Consider the following 18,685-nt stretch of genomic DNA (forward strand, 5'->3'; position numbering starts at 1 on the left):
ATTGTCAGTGGGGAACGGACGTGCAGCTTGGAAAATGCAAGAATTAGAGGGCCAAGCTCCAGCAGCTCCAATCCGAGGGTTCCGACGGGGGCCTAACGGGTGCCGAAGATACCGGACTGCTGACGCTGACAAAGCCCCGCGATTGGACCTTTTGTTGCAACGCAGCTGCACACGACGAGCTTCCTCCCTCGAGCTTATCCCTTAGGTTAGCTACGCCGTTCCATCACGAGTGCTGCGAGCTGCGAAAGATGGCGGGCACATCGTCTACTCACGTGCGGGCGTCGATGTCCGGACTGCTGGTCTGCTTCTTCGGCATCTTACTCGCGTACTCCGCCCGGGCGGGGCCGGAGCCGGGGCCGGATGCTCGGTGCCCGGAATATGTCGCACGTCATGGTATTTGAACCCGTAAAGTTCTTGCTTGTCGTAGGATCATCATGCGGAAATATATATGACAGCTAATGAGGGTTGCCAGCACCGTTGTTATGGCTGCACTCGGATGACCCGTTCAAGCCGAGCGACCTTCTCACCCATGTCCGCCACACTACGCCGGCGGTCGATAGGAAGCCAATCAGTGACCTGCCGCCGCTCGATCTCGACAACTTGGAAATTTTGAATGCATACGGTAACAAAGATCATGTTGCGCTTGTATCCAACGAGGATCCAACGACTTATCCGAAATGGCTTTACGGCGAAGCCCCGGACGAGACCGGTCGCATTCGCAACTCCACGCCGTGTGTTGTAGTCATTGTTGAGAAGAACGAGCGCGAGCTGGACGCGTTTTACTTTTATTTCTACTCATTCAACGAAGGGCCGAACATCACGCAAGTCTTGGAGCCCCTCGATCGCTTAGTCAAAGGTCCGAAGGCAGCTTCAGGGATGCACTTTGGCGATCACATTGGAGATTGGTGGGTCATTTCACGCACGATCATGGAGGTAGACTAACGGCTTTCTAGGGAGCATAACATGGTGCGCTTTAAAGACGGGAAGCCAACGGGAATCTATTTCAGTCAGCATGTAGATGGTGCAGCGTATAATTGGGATGATTCAAAAATTTCAAAGATAGACGAACGGGTACGTCAACCCAGCGAGCTTCAGTTCTTCCAGTGTACTGATCTGATGTATCACAGCCTGTCGTTTATAGCGCACGTGGATCGCATGCCAACTATGCGTCGCCAGGGCAAGTCATCACTCATCATGGGAAAACGGGCCTCTGAGCTAACCAAACATCTCAGGCTTCAAGTTCATAATGCAGCTTTAGTAGACTACTGTGACGAGGGAGAGAAGTGGGACCCCGTTCTCTCAGCCTACTTCTACCGTTTTCATGCCGATTCCTTCACTGTCACTAGGATAGAGCCTCCCGAACAGTCGTTCCCGAAGCTCGCCTCGGATGCAAACTTAACGTCCCTCTTTTACTACACCGGCCGCTGGGGCGACCTGCAGTGGCCTGACTCCGACCCTCGACAGGAGACAGTGCCGCGCTTCGGACTCAAGCGCTTCGAATCCGGACCGACTGGACCAAGACGCAAACATCTCGTTCGCAAGGGACTCAAGCCAGATCACAGACGGAAGATGGGATGGACCGAGTGGGCGGTGGGTATTTACATGGCCTGGTACCCGTGCTGCTTGAAAGGTTGGAGAAAATGGGTTCTGTTTGGAGGCTTCGTTGTGATTTTGTCTGCCGTCGTTGTTGGGATTGTAATTGGCGTTAGAAGATATAGAAGAAGGAAGTATCAGAGACTACAGGCGGAGGATATACCCTTAGATGACTGGGTACTAGATGAAGATTCTTTGCTTTCATCATCAGATGAAGACGATGAGATTGGGAAGGCTGGGAAAAACAAGTCGAAGTAGAGCAGAACAGCCCGAAGTAGACAAGACTTATACGATCAAGTACAACGTGTTAGAGACGACTGGCATATTTTTCCAGAATCGTTGAATTGTCTCATCCCAAGTCAAGTTTCGTGCGAGGAATCAGACTCATTGACAGAAAATCTGCAAATGTCGTAGGACCCAATATAGCCTGGTTTCTCTAGAACTTCCACCTTCCCACCGATCTCCATATTCTGCGCGACATGATATTTTGTGACAGTATTCACAAATAGTTAGTTTTAGCTTTCATTAATTCTGAAAGCACGAAATGTCTGTCATTTCACGACCTTCAACGCCCTCCCTTTCCTTAACACCCCTATCGTCCGTGTCGTTATTTTTTATTATCTCTTTCGTCATGACTATCTCTTTCTGTATAATTGTTACCCTTAGCTCCATTGTCTGTGTCGCGTGTATCATTCCCGTTGTCAAAGTTGTAAAACAGTTCGCTGGGAGTTGTTTTCATCCCCACATTCCAATTTTGAATATGACAGGAAGGATTGTTCTACAAACGCCAGCAGCAAAAGTCTGCCCGCAAAGCAAACTCTGACATATTGAACAGGAGCCACATCAATATCGTGAGTTCGGATATAGGCAAGTCTGGCATCGCCCACATCGGGACGATCCGACGAGAGTGGATCATGATTGCCGAACACTTTGACCTTGGCGCCAAGAATTCTTCGCGAACCTTACCAATCGCAATAACGTACGTCAGCGGCTTTTAAATGAAGACCATGTCCGTGTCTATACTGCCTCGAATATGTTTTCTTCGTTTGTCAGTAACATTTATGATCATCATATTCGGATTGCTCCAGGCTCTACGCCGATTCTCCAACGGGATGGTAAATTCATCCGAGACGGAGTTCTCACTTGTCCAAATGCATACAACATGGCAGTCTGATCTACGTGCTAAGCTCCCTCCGGGAAGTCAAACGGTCTTTCCGTCCTATGAGGTGGCCAGTATAGTTGATCGCCAGAACGTTAAGACGTCGTGAGTGAAACTCGAAGCGGGGATTCCCTAGTCCCTGAAACTGCAGCACCACTCTATGACCGGTTTTATGGGTGAACAGATGTCGAAATCCGGGACGGTCGGACGCATCGTTTGAAACGGCAAACTTTCTGTCATGATGTATTTTAAACACGTGCTGGGCGTTTCTGCCTCTTTACATCGTTGACTACGGGCAGTTTATCCTCATCAAAAGCGATTCAGAAATTCACAGACTATCGCAGACAAGATGGCGACGGCGTTTTTGATGGGAGGTTACAACTTCAACCCGGACAAGGACATTCCGGATTTGACCGGGAAGGTCATCATAGTTACGGGCGGAAATGCCGGCCTCGGCTTGGAGACGATTCGGCAAATCTCCAAACATAACCCCGCGCACATTTACCTGGCGGGTCGCTCAAAGGGAAGGGGCGAGAAGGCCATCGAGGAGCTGAAGAAGGGAGGAGCCAGCGTGTCGCCCATCTCGTATCTGCCCCTGGATCTCTCATCATTTGAGAGTGTAAAGGCCGCAGCTAAGCAGTTCAAAGAGGAGTCCCAACGCCTTGACCTGCTAATCAACAATGCCGGTATCATGTCGACGCCGGACGGCCTCACCAAGGAGGGTTATGAAATCCAGTTTGGCACCAACCACATGGGCCACGCCCTCTTCACCCAGCTCCTGCTTCCCGTGATGAAGAAGACTGCGAACGAGAACCCAGACGTGAGGATCGTCTTCCTCTCGTCCGGCGCTGAAGGCTGGGCGCCCAAGGGCACGTACGAATTCGACAAGCTCAAAACCAGGATGCCCGAGATCGCAAGCCGCTACCGCTACGGCATCTCCAAGGTGGCCAACATCCACTACGCGGCGGCGCTCGCCGAGCGCAACCCCGAGCTCAAGGTCACGAGCGTCCACCCAGGCGTCGTGGAGACCAACCTCGCCCAGTCCATCATGAACAACTCCAACTTCCTCGTCGGCATGGTCGTATACCTCGGCGTCAAGGTCGTGGCGGTGAGCCCGCAAAAGGGCGCGCTCAACCAGCTCTGGGCCTCGTTCAGCCCGGACGTGAAGAGCGGGACGTTCTACCACCCGGTGGGCGTGACCGGTAAAGGTACCCGATTGAGCGAGAACAAGGAGAAGCGGGATGCGTTGTGGAATTGGACCGAAGAAGAGCTACGGAGCCATCTATAGAGAATTCTAGGATGAACTTCGGTAACTGCCCGGGGCCCAGAGGTGGGCAGAAATAACGTGTACGTCTTTACATGCAAATGAAGTCACCCGGCACTCCAATGTTTTCGTATTGCTTTTTTCTGCCTTGTTACTCCTAGCGCAGTGCGGAGTCGAAATAAAGTGTTCAAAGACCGGCTCGTTTCAAGTATGTTGGCTCCCGTGGCTGGAATTGGATTGCACCTCGCTGCATGATCTCCCAAGACGGTTTGATTTTGCCGGTAAGATTGCGCCGTGAGGTGTTTAGCGCGCCTGAGTAGGCTAGGACCAACGTTAGCTCACCCACACGAATCAGCCAACTAGCAAACTGCCAGAAGAGAAATAGACAGGGTTTGGCGGGCTTGTCGGGACCCGACAACCATGTTTGGAGGTGCCCACATTACGAGGGGAGTTGCATTGTAAATCCGGTTCACCGTTCGTTGGTTCCCCTTCTTTTGATAGAAGGCTCGCCGTCTCAGGACTCGTCTAAACTTGTAACAAACTGGCCCGGTCTATCGAATTTCCAACCATGAAGTGTGATTTTGCCCTTGCTCGCCCTCGAGCAAGGCTTCTTGAGCCTCACGTCTCCCGAGGGCAACTTTACGCGTCAGCCCGTATCCGCTTAGAGAGCCTCCTATTCCCCACAAGGCGAGTCGGCCGTCGGAAGTCCTAGCGTCTCTGTCTTTTGCAATTAGGGCTTTTAAGGTTAATCACACCACTTTAGGTGAGCCGACAGCTCCGAGTAAGATTGATTAACATGGCCCTGGAATATATGGCAGCAGGCCTCTGGTGGAAGGGACACGATTGCGAGATCTTTTTTGGGTTGGTCCCGGAACTTATTCCGGTGGTCGGACGCTCGCCGACGAAAATCATGGAGATCATCCCAACTCCTTTTCTGTTTCCCTCGATAGTTGCATGAATCCTGCTGGAGACGTCGGGGGAATAGGGTGGGATATTATTCCCCTTTCTTTTTCCTATTTTTTTTTTTTTTTTACACAGGGCGAGCCGCAAAAATCAGTGGAGCATACAGCCTTGCCTTCTGGGGCTGGACATGGAAGTGATCGGGTAGATCGGCAGGGTAAGCCCAAGCCAAGAAAAAGCCAAGATGCCATTGAGATTGAGCTGCCTGAAGTGGCAGTCTTTCCCAGCGCCCACGATTCGAGAGCACAGCAATGTTTCTTGCCAAGCCTTGCCAAAGTCTTGGGCAAAAAGCTTCGTAGCCATGCTGCAGAAGGGCGGGAACGGTCCATCTGTGCGTCTAGACCCCCTCAACAACTTGCAGAGAGAGAAGACGGTTCGTCCCATGGACATGGCCGTGATCCCATCGCCGCAGCCAAAACTTCTGCTCGCCGGCATCCCAACGAGGAGGGCCAGCCCACGCGCTCCACGTGCGCCACGGGAGTGCAGAATTTGAAGCTCAAACCATTTAATGAAAGTGGAGCGAGTCTCCTCTACGGGGGTCAGCAGCATGGAACCTCCGGCTGCAGGTCCAGATTGGAGGGCGTGCTCTCGAAATCATCGTCTCCTCTGGTGAGCCGGGGCATGTTTACAGCGATAGGCCGACCATCCGAAAGAGGCATGGCATTCTTGCTGCTGACGGAGGACGTGTGACTGGGCAGACAAACGGCCCAGCAGGGAGTGAATCTCCCTCCTTATAAGTAACCTTAAACTCCCCCCTTCTCGAGGTGTTTCTAGATAGCTTCATCGTGCTCTTCACACTCACCTTCATTCACTCTTTTTTACCACACTCCTTTCAAACCAACCTCAGTCTCTCTTTAAGAAAGCAAGGACTTTCTGTACATAACTTGAAGTTTATCCTCGTGTTGACCACATCCCATCCACCACCGAAACGATGCGCTTCCTTCCCATGATCGCGGGCTTCAGCGCCCTGGCCGCCGCCGCCCCCGCCGAGCTCGACACCCGCGCCTCGTGCACCTTCACCGACGCCAAGACGGCCATGTCCAAGAAGACCTCCTGCACCGACATCGTGCTCAACAACGTCAAGGTCCCCGCCGGCGAGACCCTCGACCTCACCGGCCTGAAAGACGGCACCAAGGTCACCTTCCAGGGCACCACCACCTTCGGCTACAAGGAGTGGGAGGGCCCCCTCATCTCCGTCGGCGGCAAGAAGATCATCGTCACCGGCGCCTCTGGCAGTCTCATCTCCTGCGAGGGTGAGCGCTGGTGGGACGGCAAGGGCGGAAACGGCGGCAAGAAGAAGCCCAAGTTCTTCAAGGTCAAGATGAACGACGGCACCATCAACGGCCTTAAGATCAAGAACACCCCCGTCCACGGTTTCTCCATCAGCGGAGTCACCAACCTCAAGGTGTAAGTTTTCGTATTCAACTACCCTTTATGGTTCCTGATCACTGACACGGTTACACAGCAACAACGTTGAGATCAACAACAAGGACGGCGACTCCAAGGGCGGCCACAACACCGACGCCTTCGACGTCGGCCAGTCCACTGGCGTGACCATCTCCGGCGCCAAGGTCTACAACCAGGACGACTGCCTCGCCATTAACTCTGGCACCAACATCGTGTTCGAGAACGGCTACTGCTACGGCTCCCACGGTCTGTCCATCGGCTCCGTCGGCGGACGCACCGACAACACGGTCAAGAACATCGTTATCCGTGACTCGACCATCGAGAAGGCCGACAACGGTATCCGCATCAAGACTATCGCCCACAAGACCGGCTCCGTGAGCGGCGTCACCTTCGAGAACATCACCCTCAAGAACATCAACAAGAAGGGCATCGTGATCCAGCAGGACTACGAGAACGGCAGCCCCACCGGCACCCCCACCGCCGGCATCCCTATCACCGATGTCACCGTCAAGAACGTCAAGGGCACCGTCGCCTCCAAGGGCACCAACGTCTACATCCTGTGCGCCAAGGGCGCCTGCTCCAACTGGAAGTGGTCTGGCGTCTCCGTCACCGGCGGCAAGACCTCCTCCGAGTGCTCCGGCATTCCCTCCGGCTCCGGTGCCAAGTGCTAAAGGGTTCCCTCAGTGAGGGTCTAGGTAGTGGTTGATGTCTGATGAGATCAGCTAGAAGCTGAAGACTTTGCTGCGCGTGGTGGCCGCGTGGTAGACGGGATCATGGCTGTTTCTGCGTCTCTTGAGAGATCGTGGGCTCGGCTAGTCATCGTTCGATTCTTGCATATCTTTCCATGGAATACATATTTCACATAATTCATCTGCTGGTTCCCATATCGTGTGAAATGCTTCGTTGAAACTAAGTTTGAGTGATTTATTGATTTGACTCGTGGGAAAAAGGGGGGGTTAATATGGGCGACGAACTTGGATCATCGCGGTTCAGGGTGTAACCTGAGTAGAGGTGGGCCGTGCCACGAGGTGATGATACCGGGCGAAGAGACTAAATGAGCGACATACGTCCGAAACCGAGTTTATTGTAGACCATTTGGAAAGTGATGCAGTTAGGAGCCTTGATGGCGAAAAATGTGCCGATGGAATGCGCTCTTTCGCAGAGTGAGGCTTTCAGAGAGCCAGGGAGTATATGATCCTGGGCAGAAAAGTACAGGCTCTAAGCGGGGCCTTCACTCAGTTGTTGAGGCTATTCTCACAACTCACAATTGGGAACATGAGTGCAGGTTTTCTCAACAACTCCGCGATTGCAGTGCACTTGAAGTTGCAAGTGACCCAGATCAACCAGAGGTGCGGAGATGAAGCGAGAATTAACATGATATTCCCTGTCGGAGCAGCTGAAACCTGGCTAGCTGCCTCGTTTGGCGTCATTTAAGCTTTTGACAAGATGATGCCAAGACCAGTTTCGAGATGACACCTCCCGTTTCCCCGCTTAAGATGGGCTTCACAGTCATGAGGCCTCGAGCCGCGGATGAGTTTACTAAAACATTTCATAAACGTTTCCCGTGAAACTGCCGCCAAGAGACTAAGAGTGTTTGGTTTGATGATTCACAGAGTCATGCACGCTGAGTTTTGCACCTGCTGGTGGTGAACCTCATTTTATTTTGTCTCTATTCAGATCACGGAAAAAAACCAAGCCGTTACGTGAGGTGAGGCTTCACTCGATGCATATCTGGAAAGTATTGTACCCTAATGTCGTCATATTCTCATGATGAGTTTTTGTTTTGAATACTCGGTTAATCTCTCAGTGTCCTGATCCAGAGAACTTTTGGAAGGAAACCGTTTCTACTAAGCTCTAGGGTATCAACAGACATCCCGTCATTTAGCCTCGCTCACAGAATGAGTAAGAAATGGTAAATCATTATCATAAGAAGAAGGTTGCACTTTTCACAAAGGCAGGCGGAGAAAAAAGACATGCATGGTTGGACTCCCAGCCTCACAGCTTGCGGTTGCCGCATCTCGGCCGAGAAAGGTCCAGTTCCAAATGAAGATCTTAGATATCCACCTCAAGATTGTTCTGTCTCATAAATGAATACAATACTTCATAAATCCATAATGATGACGTTGAAAAGTACAAACACACTCATTCATCACCAAGAAAAGCCAGCCTCGTCTCCAGCCCGCGTCATAAGCCCCAGCACATAACCCGCGAGCCGGTCCGCTCACGTGTCTCCACATCTCGGTGAGGACTCGGTGAGGATCGATCGGTCGCGCCAACATGATCGATCGCCCTCTACACCTGCAACACGCCCATTTCATCCATCTGATCCAAGTTTTCACCTTGCCTCACTTTTCTCATCAAGAGATATGAAGAGGAGACAGAGCCGCAAGAGTGATGTAATGCGGCGCTCATTGCCCATCTCGCGACAGAGCTGTGGTGGGATATGTGGAGAGGCTGAAGTCATCCCGCAGTGGGTTCGTTGCCTGTGCGTGGAGGTTTTCCTCCGGGCTTGGGTTTGATGTAAGACGAGGCCAACATGATGTCATGCGAGGCCGCGGCGATGGTGATTTATATGGCTGCGATGAGCCTCGGATTTGGAGATGAATAGCAGAATAAGTCAAATCAAACAACTACGAAGTCAACCGACCAAAATAAAACCAGTCTTTTATACCCAAACTGCAAACCAATAACACATCACCATCAAAATGTCCGCGCAACAGAACAAGGCTCCCTCCGCCGGCACTAAGGTACACCCACACCTTCGCAATGCGTCTTAGCTTATTTTCATCATGAATAACAATACTAACAAGCGCAGGTCCAACCCGGCGCCTCCGCCCCTACAACCTCCGAGCCCACAGGCCCCGTCCCCGCCGGCTCCCTCGCAGCCGAGTCAGCCGCCAACAACGGCTCCTTCGCCGCCAACCCCTCTGCTTCCTCCACCAGCACCGGCTCTGCTCCCGGGAGCGGCGCCGCATCGGTGCCCGGTCAAGCCGGCGCAGCGCCGACATACGTGAACAACCAATACACGCGCGACCCGAACGGCCCGCACGGCAAGAACATCACCGAGGGCTTCGACGATAAGAACACCAAGGACGGTGTGCAGGCGGCGATGAAGGCGGAGATTGGCAGTGAAAATGACCCTGGCCGCGTGGCGGAGCAGCACTTGAAGCTGAGCCAGACGAAGGGCGCGCGGGATGCGGGGCCGAGACAGGGTGAGGTCGGGGGCGAGACTGTGTATGAGAAGTTGAAGAGCGATGTGCAGGCTTAAGGGGGTTGTATAATGATTGTATGAGTAGGATACCCGAATGGGTGGATGAATGAGAAGCGATTTCACGTTTCAATGCATTGGAGTCTGTCTTTGTGTTGGGTGATGCTTTTGTGAAAGATTTGGCGCAGGCTAAGGGAATTGCCAAGGCCTTCAATTATCGCGAACTCACCAGAAGGGAGTCGTCTACGGATCGAACTTTAGCAAAGCAACGGAGAGCGATAGAGAACGCACAATGCGGGATGCATGGTTTCGCGATAGCGATGCGGGCTTCTTAAGACCAATTCGGGAAATACACCTCAGCAATGGGCGCTTGGTCTAGGGGTATGATTTTCGCTTCGCATCTTCGTCTTCATGATGTTTCGCCTTGTGAAAGGTCGTGGGTTCAATTCCCACAGTGTCCAATGTTTTGCCATCCGTCGCAACGATACATATCGTTTCGCTCCAACGATGGGTCTTTTGAACTTTTGAACTTTCGGCTGCTTATGGGACGGACATGTTCATTGGAGAGGTTCCTCTGAGTTCGCCTGAGGAATTGCGCTTGAAGAGACATCTCCGGTTCAACGGTCGCCTCATTGATTGGCCACAAAGAAACTACGGCTTGCTGTTGAGTTTCAGGGGACGGGACGATCGTCGAATTCAACGGCTGAATCGGACGTTTCTTCGATAAATATCTTCGTTTGGGGGCCGACAGAATATTCCAATCGTTCCATTGCGCCAGGGGGAGGCTGTTCTTTTGCAGCTTCAACGAGGCTCAGCTCGCCAAGATGACTTCCAAGGCTTGTTGATGCTTATCCTGGTCCCATTGCCCTCCCGTTCAATGGCAACCCTCACTTCAACATGCCACCACCACCAACAATTGGGTACAACACACCGTTCCCAACTTTGACAATTACCCATCCGGCATGCCAATCGCCAAATGGAGACACGACAAGAGCCGCCAATGCATCTCCAACAACTCACCGTTCGGCTCGGGCTTCCGCATGCGAGTGGAGCCGGTACAGAATACGGTTGCCTAATTTCTGGTCTGCCGCCCTTAAACCGCATGCCATGCCGCCGCAGCGCCGCGTCTGGGGAACCATCCCTCGGTTGATTCATTCTACGCTTGTTAACTTGAACGAGGCGCAGACCCGGGCTAATTCACTGATCAACATCATTCTTCGGGCAAGAAAAGGCGTCCCGTTGGTCGACGTTGTCAGAAGCAGCTCTGTTGGTGGTACCCCTGACGCCGCTACACACCGAGTCAGGACGAACCGCTGTAACGGACACGAGCCTGGGTTTTCCCAGCCAAACTCCCGCTCGCGCCAAGTCAAATATCGGATCTTATTTTCTGTTATTCAGCGGGAACAAGTGAAGCGCCGATGCGCCGGTGGGAACACGAACAGAGCCAGCCTTGATGGGGAAAATCTCCAGAAAGGCGGTCCCGGCCGCGGCCACCACCTTCCCGTCAACAACAACCACAGCAGCAGCCGCGACACCACCATATTACCACCAACTATCGTCGACCGCGCTGAACTACTGGGAGGAGGACCGGTTCAACAAAAGACTCCATGCGCCGCCGCCCATGAGCAGCGCGCCCGCCGCAGAGAGCTACCAGCTCGAGTCCCTGCACTCCGCCGAAGTCGACGCCGGCAAGCCGCCCTCGCCGTCGCCGTCCGCCGCGTCCATCGACCCGTCGCAGGTGCGCTGGCTCGAGAACCAGCGCAGCCGCGGGTGGGAGGTGTGCAAGATTGTGTTTAGGGCCTGCGGCACGCTCTTCAGCGCCATCGTACTGGGTATTTGTCTGGCGTGGTACTCGTACAGGCCGAATCTCGCGTTGAATATCTGGCCTGGGCTTCTGTTGGTCGGTGTATGTCGTCCCTCTGCTGCTTGCCGGAATGTGTTGTGAAACTTACATGATGTAACACAGGCTGTGCCATCCTTCTTCTGGGACCTGGCTGAGTTCCTCACGCTCTGCGCCCGCTACGGCCGCGGCATCACGCCGAAAGCCCTCATCGGCCTCGAGCTCGTCCTCTCCGTCGTCTCTGCCGTTGCGGCGGGATGGGTCGGGCTGCAGCTTAGCTGGATGGACGGCGACCCGGCGAACAACCCGGCCAGCCTCGCCCTCAGCGCCTGCACTCTGACGGGCATCAACGCGTACGTCCTCTCAAGCTCCCACGTCCCGCCAATACTGACATTAGATCCAGATTCATCCGCTTCTGCCTCTTCATCCGCGCCTGCGTCGAGCGCAGCCGCGAGATCCGCCGCCGCAGACCGCGCGTCATGTACATCCCCGAAACAGGCCAGACAGTCTACGTCGTCGCGAAGCCCTTCCCCAAGCTGCCGACCTGGCAGTCCCAGAACTCCGCCAGGGCGCCCTCCTTCCCGCGCTCGCCGCAGCCGTCGAGCCCTCTTGGAGCCACCGAGCCCGTTGCCGCATTTCCCGATTTCACCGAGTCGCCGCGCCCGGAGACGCCACCGCCGCCACTGCCCGAACGCCCGGGACACCTCCCCTCCGCCATCAAACGCAAGCCCGTCCGCGGGCTGCCGCCGAGGACGACGCCGGGTGACCGCGATCGGCATCTAAGGCCGAGTATGAGGCCGCCGCCGGACGATTACGTGCCGGACGAGGCGGAGCTGGAGAGGATGCGGCGGGGGGATGCGCAACCGCAGCTTATCCTGCCCGGGGACGTGGACTTGAAGTTTGCGACGGGGGCGAATGGGATGACGCCTGCTGCTGGGGACACACGGGAGGGCAAGTTTCGGTTGAATAAGAACTTGGTTTTGGGCGAGAGTTCGCGGAGTCGCGGTGCGAGGACGAGGTTGATGTGAGTAGGAGAGGAAGATACCCCGTGAGGACTGTTAGTGGTTTTACGCATGGCGTTGGGGATTGTCAAAATTGCATGGCACGGTGTCATGATATTTGCTACGTTTTTGGGATATTACGATTATGAATACATGGGCATACTGAGCCGTCTTTCAAGAATTGGTGTTCTAGAGTGTTGTTAGTCGATGAGTGATCTCAATCCTACAGAAACTCCAAAGTGAGGCGGTATTCGTTCCTTCAATTAGGCGATGGACATGCGCCTCAACGTCACGTTTCACCCGTGAAATCCCATCCCCCAGTGACATCAAAATCAAAAAAAGTCCCCGTATTTCCCAGTGGCACAGCAGGTTCCCGGGGGCGCCGCGCCCCGTCGCAGCATGCTTCAGGCCCTGCAGGAAACGACGCGCCCCACCGGGCGCCTCCCGCCAGAACGGCAACGTCGCGCTGTGAATGGACCGTCCGCCCTGGGAGGCATTCAATCGAGGATCTCGACCCCTGTCGCCGTCCCCTTCGGCTTCTCCCCTCGGCCTCTCATCGCTGTCCATGTTGCGCTCCCAATGTTTCCCGTATCAACACCACCGCTTGCGACGACCTCACAATTACCGCGTGATTCGACGACCCTCGAACCCGTTCGATAACGAGATCGCCGCACCACAGAATTGAACATCATACCGAAAAAGCCATTGAACGAGACCTTCGCATGGCGCCCATGACGCGCAAATCCCAATCGCCATAGGCGAATGAACCTCCATTGAGACCCGATGCAGACCGCCGCCTCCTCTTCCGACGACGACGACGGACCGCAACGATGGACAACACACCCCTCCACCCAGCCATAACCACCCTCGCCCCCGACCCGAGCGGCACCCGCCACGGCGCCTTCCTCGCCGCGATCCCGCACAACCGCTCCATGTACCGCACCACGCTCTGCCTGCGCCTCGCCTCGCTGCTCCTTGCGCTCGTCATCCTCGGCGGCGTGCTGGGCTCCATGCACGAGACCGACGACATGTACGTCAGCAACTGGGCCATGGGCAGCCCGACCTCCGCGCTCGCGATGCTCTGGAGCGGCGGCGACCTCGTGGCGCTGGTTGTACGGGACAGAGGCGTGCGGTGGACGAAGAGCAAGGACCGGCCGCGGAGTACGCGGTTCAGCTGGGGCAGCCCGGGGGGCCATGTGGCGGCGCATTTGTTGATTTGGGCGCCGACGGCGGCGACGATGGGGGTGGTGATTAGTGGGTGGCTGTCGTATATGGATTTGGATCCGACGTATTGGCAGGTTGATGAGAGGCAGACGCATACCATGACGGCGTTGATATTCTTCATGTTCTGGCTGATGTGAGTTTCCCTCCTGTGTGCGTCTGGAAGTTTTACTGATAAGGAGGTTACAGGGTCGTGCACTTTGCGCTGTTCGTCTTCGCGTGCGTCGAGGTCGACAACATCAGGCGGCAGTACTCGGACGTGGTGTTCGTGCCGAGGGGCGAGCTGTGCGAGATGGTCCCCGTGCCGCCGACGAGCGCGTGGGAGATCTTCGTGCCGAGGAGGATGATGCTGAGTTATTTTGCGAACCATTATGTGAGGTTCGTGCCCGGGGCGGACGGGAGTGTTACGGTGGCGAGGGATTACAGTAGCCGGCAGGCGAGATTTTGAGACACTGATGAAGAGGATGATATGGAAAGAGATATACACTTCGCTTAGCACCAGCCTGAGAGCATCACCGTCGAGATATCGCGTGGCGGCAACGACATCCGACCAGACGCATGCGAGAGAACAGACGCCAGAGGTCTTGCTATGCCGCCGGCCTACTACATGCTCGCGGACCGAACGAAAGCAGAGGCGGCCGACAGGTCTTTACCGCAATAACGGGACCCTCGCCGAAGCATTCAAATTCAACGACGGCGACAGTGCCCGACGGAAATTCGCAGGCCGACAGATTGTCAAGAATAGGCTCCGCCTCTTCGAAGCGTCGCCAGAGATTCACGAGGGACAAGGCGAATCACGACAGGCGATAGGCAGCCTCGCTGGGAAGGACGAGCTGAATTGCCTAGGTCGACACTGATAGAGGGCAAGCTCAACCCTCCCGGACCGGCGTGTTGTTGAGGAATTCCTCGCAGCGAAGTTGCACTAGTGCTGCCCTGAACGATTATACTGTTGGACGATGCTGGATTATGCTCAACATCCGGGCGATCCAGCGTAACAAGGATCTTTGGCTCCACGATGAACCAGCCCCGAGCAGTCATCAGAGGCACCTCCAACAACGAACGATGGACAAGCAGTCCCGCGCCCATAGCGTTGTGGTATGGACAATGGCAACTTACCACATGCCACCCACCACGGCCGTAGTGCCAGGACGAAAAATAGTCTTGTTACACCGTCAACGTCAAAGCATGGTCTTGACCTCATTCAAACGGCCATGGTTGTACACCAATACGACATCCGGAACCATCCCCATAGAAGGGTTGCGTGCCGGTCCAGAGTCACCGCAAATGACCATAGCCTTCTGGATAGGAAGATGGTGAAAACGGCGGAGTGATCAAAAAAATACCACAGAATGCGTGTTCAGTAGAGAGCATTGTATTTGTTCAGAGGAAGAACCCTCAAGAGAAGGGAAGGCAACATATAAACATACGCAACAGGGACGGGAATCGTCTGATATGGACGGCAGGGCTGATTTAAGTCATCAGCTGAAATGATACCCAAGGATATACGGAATATTGGTTGCATAAACATTTGAGATAGTATTTACAAGAAAACATACGCTTCAACTAATATCTTTCGTCCATCACGGCCTGCTGCTGACAGTCCCGCCCAATCACGTCACAGGTAAAGAAAGTCAGGCGGAGCTTCACGTGACGTGACGTCAAGCCCCATTGGCCTGCTTCTGCTGCACGTTGCAGCCAGCAGGACAACTGGCAATGCTGATTAGATAAGGATAGCCAAGTGCTGAGGGGCAACACTGTAAAAGGGTTCACGCGCCAACAGCCTCAGTCGCAGCCGTCGACATTAGAGTGATTCACAGCACATCGTGTCATTGGCCGCCTCGCTATTCACCGTGTCTGCAGCCGAGTCCTTTGCATGCATTGATATTGGTAAAAATACCCGGCGCTTGACGTGGTTGTTTGCTCGAGGAACAGCAGCAGTACCTGGTAGGCCTCAGAGGCAAGCAGGGTACGTATCTTTTGAGACGCAGGTTGGTGCCTTATCGCCTCGCTACCTAGGTACCCTATCGGTTATCAGCTTTTTCAAAAATTTGAGTCCTCCTGCCCCACTACCAAGTCGTCAGAACAGCGACCCCTCCCCACCTTTCAGCACTAGGAACCTGAAATCAGCGCTCTCCAGGCTGCGTTTCGCACCGCCGCTCCACGCCCAAAGGACTTTTTTTGCTTTGTCGCTTGGTCCCATCACCCAGTCAGAGAAACCGTCGAATTTTTTCTCTCTCCTTCTCCTTCACGCCTCTTCCTCCTCCCCCATCCTCTCCTTAGAAGTCGACTTCATCGCCGACTTGACGCTGCGTGGCATTTTCCCATCGTAGTCGACCGCATCATCAGAAAACACACAAGGGTCCCGTGTTTCTCTTTTTTTCCCTCTTGCTTTTCTGCCGGACGACCACGTTCCCCGCCATCGCTTAAAAAAGTAGACGACGACCCCGCCATCGTCATCCATCACCAAAAAACCCCCTCCTCCTCCTCCATCACAACACCGCCATCATGGTTTCCGCCTCCAAGGAGAAGAGACTCGCCGCCAAGGGCGAGAGCAAGCTCGCCAAGAAGCGCGCTGAGAAGAAGGCCGAGAAGGAGGGCGCCTCCAAGAATGCCAGCACCACCGCATCGTCGGTGAACGGCGACGGCGAGGACGGCCCCGCCACCTCTGCCGATAAGATGGACGAGGTCAGCCGCCTCGCCGCCCAGATGGACAAGCACGGCATCTCCGACCGTGTCACCACCGGTGTCCTGGCCTCCGTCCCCAGCAGCAGAGACGTCAAGATCACCAGTGCCTCCCTCGTCTTCCACGGCCGCGTCCTCTTCACCGACACCACCCTCGAGCTCACCTACGGCCGCCGCTACGGTCTCCTCGGTGAGAACGGTTGCGGAAAGTCCACTCTGCTCAAGGCCATCGCCCACCGCGAGTACCCCATCCCCGACCACGTCGACATCTACCTTCTCAACGAGGGTGCTCCCCCCACCGACATGGGTGCCCTTGAGTGGGTCGTCACCGAGGCCGAGCGTGAGATGGAGCGCCTGGACAAGAAGGCTGAGCAGATTCTGGAGGAGAGCGGCCCCGAGGACCCCGTGCTCATGGACCTGTACGAGGTATGTGATACTCTACTCGGGAACGACGAATGACCGCCAGCTAACAATCTCGCAGCACATGGACAAGATGGACCCCTCCACGTTCGCTACCCGTGCCTCCCTCATTCTGACCGGTCTGGGTTTCAACAAGACCACCATCCACAAGAAGACCAAGGACATGTCTGGTGGCTGGAGAATGCGTGTCGCCCTCGCCAAGGCCCTCTTCGTCAAGCCCTCCCTGCTGTTGCTCGACGACCCCACTGCCCATTTGGATCTCGAGGCCTGTGTGTGGCTCGAGGAGTACCTCAAGAAGTGGGAGCGTACGCTTATCCTGGTTTCCCACTCCATGGACTTCCTCAACGGTGTTTGCACCACCATGCTTGACATGCGCATGAAGCAGCTCCTCTACTACGGAGGTAACTACGACTCGTACAGCAAGACGAGATCCGAGCAGGAGACCAACCAGATGAAGGCCTACCAGAAGCAGCAGGACGAAATCGTCCACATCAAGAAGTTCATCGCCTCCGCCGGTACCTACGCCAACTTGGTCCGTCAGGCAAAGTCCCGTCAGAAGATTCTCGACAAGATGGAGGCCGACGGCTTCATCCAGCCCGTCATCCCCGACAAGGTCTTCACCTTCCGTTTCGCCGACGTCGAGAAGCTGCCCCCTCCCGTCCTGTCCTTCGACAACGTCACCTTCTCCTACTCTGGCGACGCCAAGGACGACCTGTACCGCAACATCGACCTCGGTTTCGACATGGACTCCCGTACCGCCCTCGTCGGCCCCAACGGTGTCGGCAAGTCCACCCTGCTGCGCCTGATGACCGGCAAGCTCTCCCCCACCAACGGTTCCGTCACCCGCCACACCCACTTGAAGCTCGGCCTGTACTCCCAGCACTCTGCGGAGCAGCTCGACCTCACCAAGTCGGCGCTGGACTTCGTCCGTGAGAAGTATGCCGAAAAGTCCCAGGATTATCAGTACTGGCGTCAGCAGCTCGGCCGCTACGGTCTCACCGGTGAGGCCCAGACCTCCCTGATCGGCACCCTGTCCGATGGACAGAAGTCGCGTATCGTCTTCGCCCTGCTCGCCATCGAGAGCCCCAACATGCTGCTGCTCGACGAGCCTACCAACGGTTTGGATATCCCCACCATTGACTCTTTGGCCGACGCCATCAACGCCTTCAGCGGTGGTGTCATCGTCGTTTCCCACGACTTCAGGTATGTTTCTAGACCCATCTCACTCCATAAGCCTAATGCTAACCCCGTCATAGACTGTTGGACAAGATCGCCAAGCAGATTCTGGTGTGCGAGAACAAGACCATCAAGCCTTGGGACGGCACGATAGGCGAGTACAAGAACTACCTCCGCAAGAAGATGATCACGGCCGGCGCTGTCTAAGGAGAGGTTGGTTCCTACGGTTTTTACGACATCCAAAAACGGAAGGTTTCAGGGGCCGGGTGCTGCATTCCCCCCCCAATCTTCTCTCTTCCTCCTCACAAAGCGGGCGGTTTCTGTTTCTTGTTTTTTATGAAAGGCATAGTAGAACAAGGAAAACAAAAGGAGGGTAGGGGTTCACGACTTGAAATGACTGCTACTACTCCTCTGATTTGAAGCGTGCCGCCGCTGCCACGGCCGCTCATGACCCAGGCCGGGCAACCAGGGAGACGGGAATTGAAGATGAGGCGGACAGCATGGGAAGATGGCACGGATGGAATTGGGGGTCAGGGAAGTGAAAGATTGGCAAAACCGCGCGTTTCTTTCCAAAAAGGCGGCTGCCGCCTCTGCATTGGCAAATGGGATAGACAGATATCTGCAGTTGCGAACTTTTTCTTTATTCTTGACATTGGGGTTCTTGTTTAGACGACGAGGACAATAGAGGCTTCGGCCATTGATTGCGAATGCACATTGTGTGACCCTTACATGACCTTTCTAATAATGACGGTGT

At 54.9% G+C, this 18,685-nt stretch overlaps 7 protein-coding genes across 7 annotated transcripts; all 7 read left to right on the forward strand.

Moving 5' to 3' along the window:
* Nucleotides 1-248: 248 nt before the first annotated feature.
* Nucleotides 249-1,851, forward strand: TDA6-1 (putative vacuolar protein sorting-associated protein TDA6; the record flags this gene model as incomplete). Its single annotated transcript, XM_066151379.1, has 6 exons — nucleotides 249-393; nucleotides 473-905; nucleotides 954-966; nucleotides 1,064-1,071; nucleotides 1,128-1,630; nucleotides 1,805-1,851. 6 exons carry the CDS (start codon nucleotides 249-251, stop codon nucleotides 1,849-1,851), a joined length of 1,149 nt encoding a protein of 382 aa, XP_066009013.1.
* A 1,250-nt stretch (nucleotides 1,852-3,101) lies between these two features.
* CGGC5_v005015 (putative oxidoreductase) lies at nucleotides 3,102-4,040 on the forward strand (the record flags this gene model as incomplete). The annotated part of the gene is made up of 1 exon (XM_032031021.1): nucleotides 3,102-4,040. The coding sequence occupies one exon, from the start codon at nucleotides 3,102-3,104 to the stop codon at nucleotides 4,038-4,040; it is 939 nt and encodes a 312-aa protein (XP_031893461.1).
* A 1,867-nt stretch (nucleotides 4,041-5,907) lies between these two features.
* PG1-1 (Endopolygalacturonase 1) lies at nucleotides 5,908-7,054 on the forward strand (the record flags this gene model as incomplete). Its single annotated transcript, XM_032031033.1, has 2 exons — nucleotides 5,908-6,383; nucleotides 6,442-7,054. The coding sequence occupies 2 exons, from the start codon at nucleotides 5,908-5,910 to the stop codon at nucleotides 7,052-7,054; spliced, it is 1,089 nt and encodes a 362-aa protein (XP_031893460.1).
* Nucleotides 7,055-9,088: 2,034 nt separating this feature from the next.
* On the forward strand, nucleotides 9,089-9,651 carry CGGC5_v005017 (uncharacterized protein; the record flags this gene model as incomplete). The annotated part of the gene is made up of 2 exons (XM_032031044.1): nucleotides 9,089-9,130; nucleotides 9,199-9,651. 2 exons carry the CDS (start codon nucleotides 9,089-9,091, stop codon nucleotides 9,649-9,651), a joined length of 495 nt encoding a protein of 164 aa, XP_031893463.1.
* A 1,393-nt stretch (nucleotides 9,652-11,044) lies between these two features.
* Nucleotides 11,045-12,459, forward strand: CGGC5_v005018 (uncharacterized protein; the record flags this gene model as incomplete). The annotated part of the gene is made up of 3 exons (XM_032031056.1): nucleotides 11,045-11,497; nucleotides 11,558-11,784; nucleotides 11,835-12,459. The coding sequence occupies 3 exons, from the start codon at nucleotides 11,045-11,047 to the stop codon at nucleotides 12,457-12,459; spliced, it is 1,305 nt and encodes a 434-aa protein (XP_031893462.1).
* Nucleotides 12,460-13,262: 803 nt separating this feature from the next.
* CGGC5_v005019 (uncharacterized protein) lies at nucleotides 13,263-14,314 on the forward strand (the record flags this gene model as incomplete). Its single annotated transcript, XM_032031067.1, has 3 exons — nucleotides 13,263-13,789; nucleotides 13,843-14,026; nucleotides 14,150-14,314. 3 exons carry the CDS (start codon nucleotides 13,263-13,265, stop codon nucleotides 14,312-14,314), a joined length of 876 nt encoding a protein of 291 aa, XP_031893459.1.
* A 1,844-nt stretch (nucleotides 14,315-16,158) lies between these two features.
* ARB1 (ABC transporter ATP-binding protein ARB1) lies at nucleotides 16,159-18,138 on the forward strand (the record flags this gene model as incomplete). The annotated part of the gene is made up of 3 exons (XM_032031078.1): nucleotides 16,159-16,761; nucleotides 16,817-17,958; nucleotides 18,012-18,138. 3 exons carry the CDS (start codon nucleotides 16,159-16,161, stop codon nucleotides 18,136-18,138), a joined length of 1,872 nt encoding a protein of 623 aa, XP_031893458.1.
* Between the last annotated feature and the right edge of the window lie 547 nt (nucleotides 18,139-18,685).

Source organism: Colletotrichum fructicola, assembly GCF_000319635.2.
Source record: "Colletotrichum fructicola Nara gc5 chromosome Unknown KSG_Nara_v1_contig03, whole genome shotgun sequence".
In the NCBI taxonomy this organism is placed as follows: Eukaryota; Fungi; Ascomycota; class Sordariomycetes; order Glomerellales; family Glomerellaceae; genus Colletotrichum; species Colletotrichum fructicola.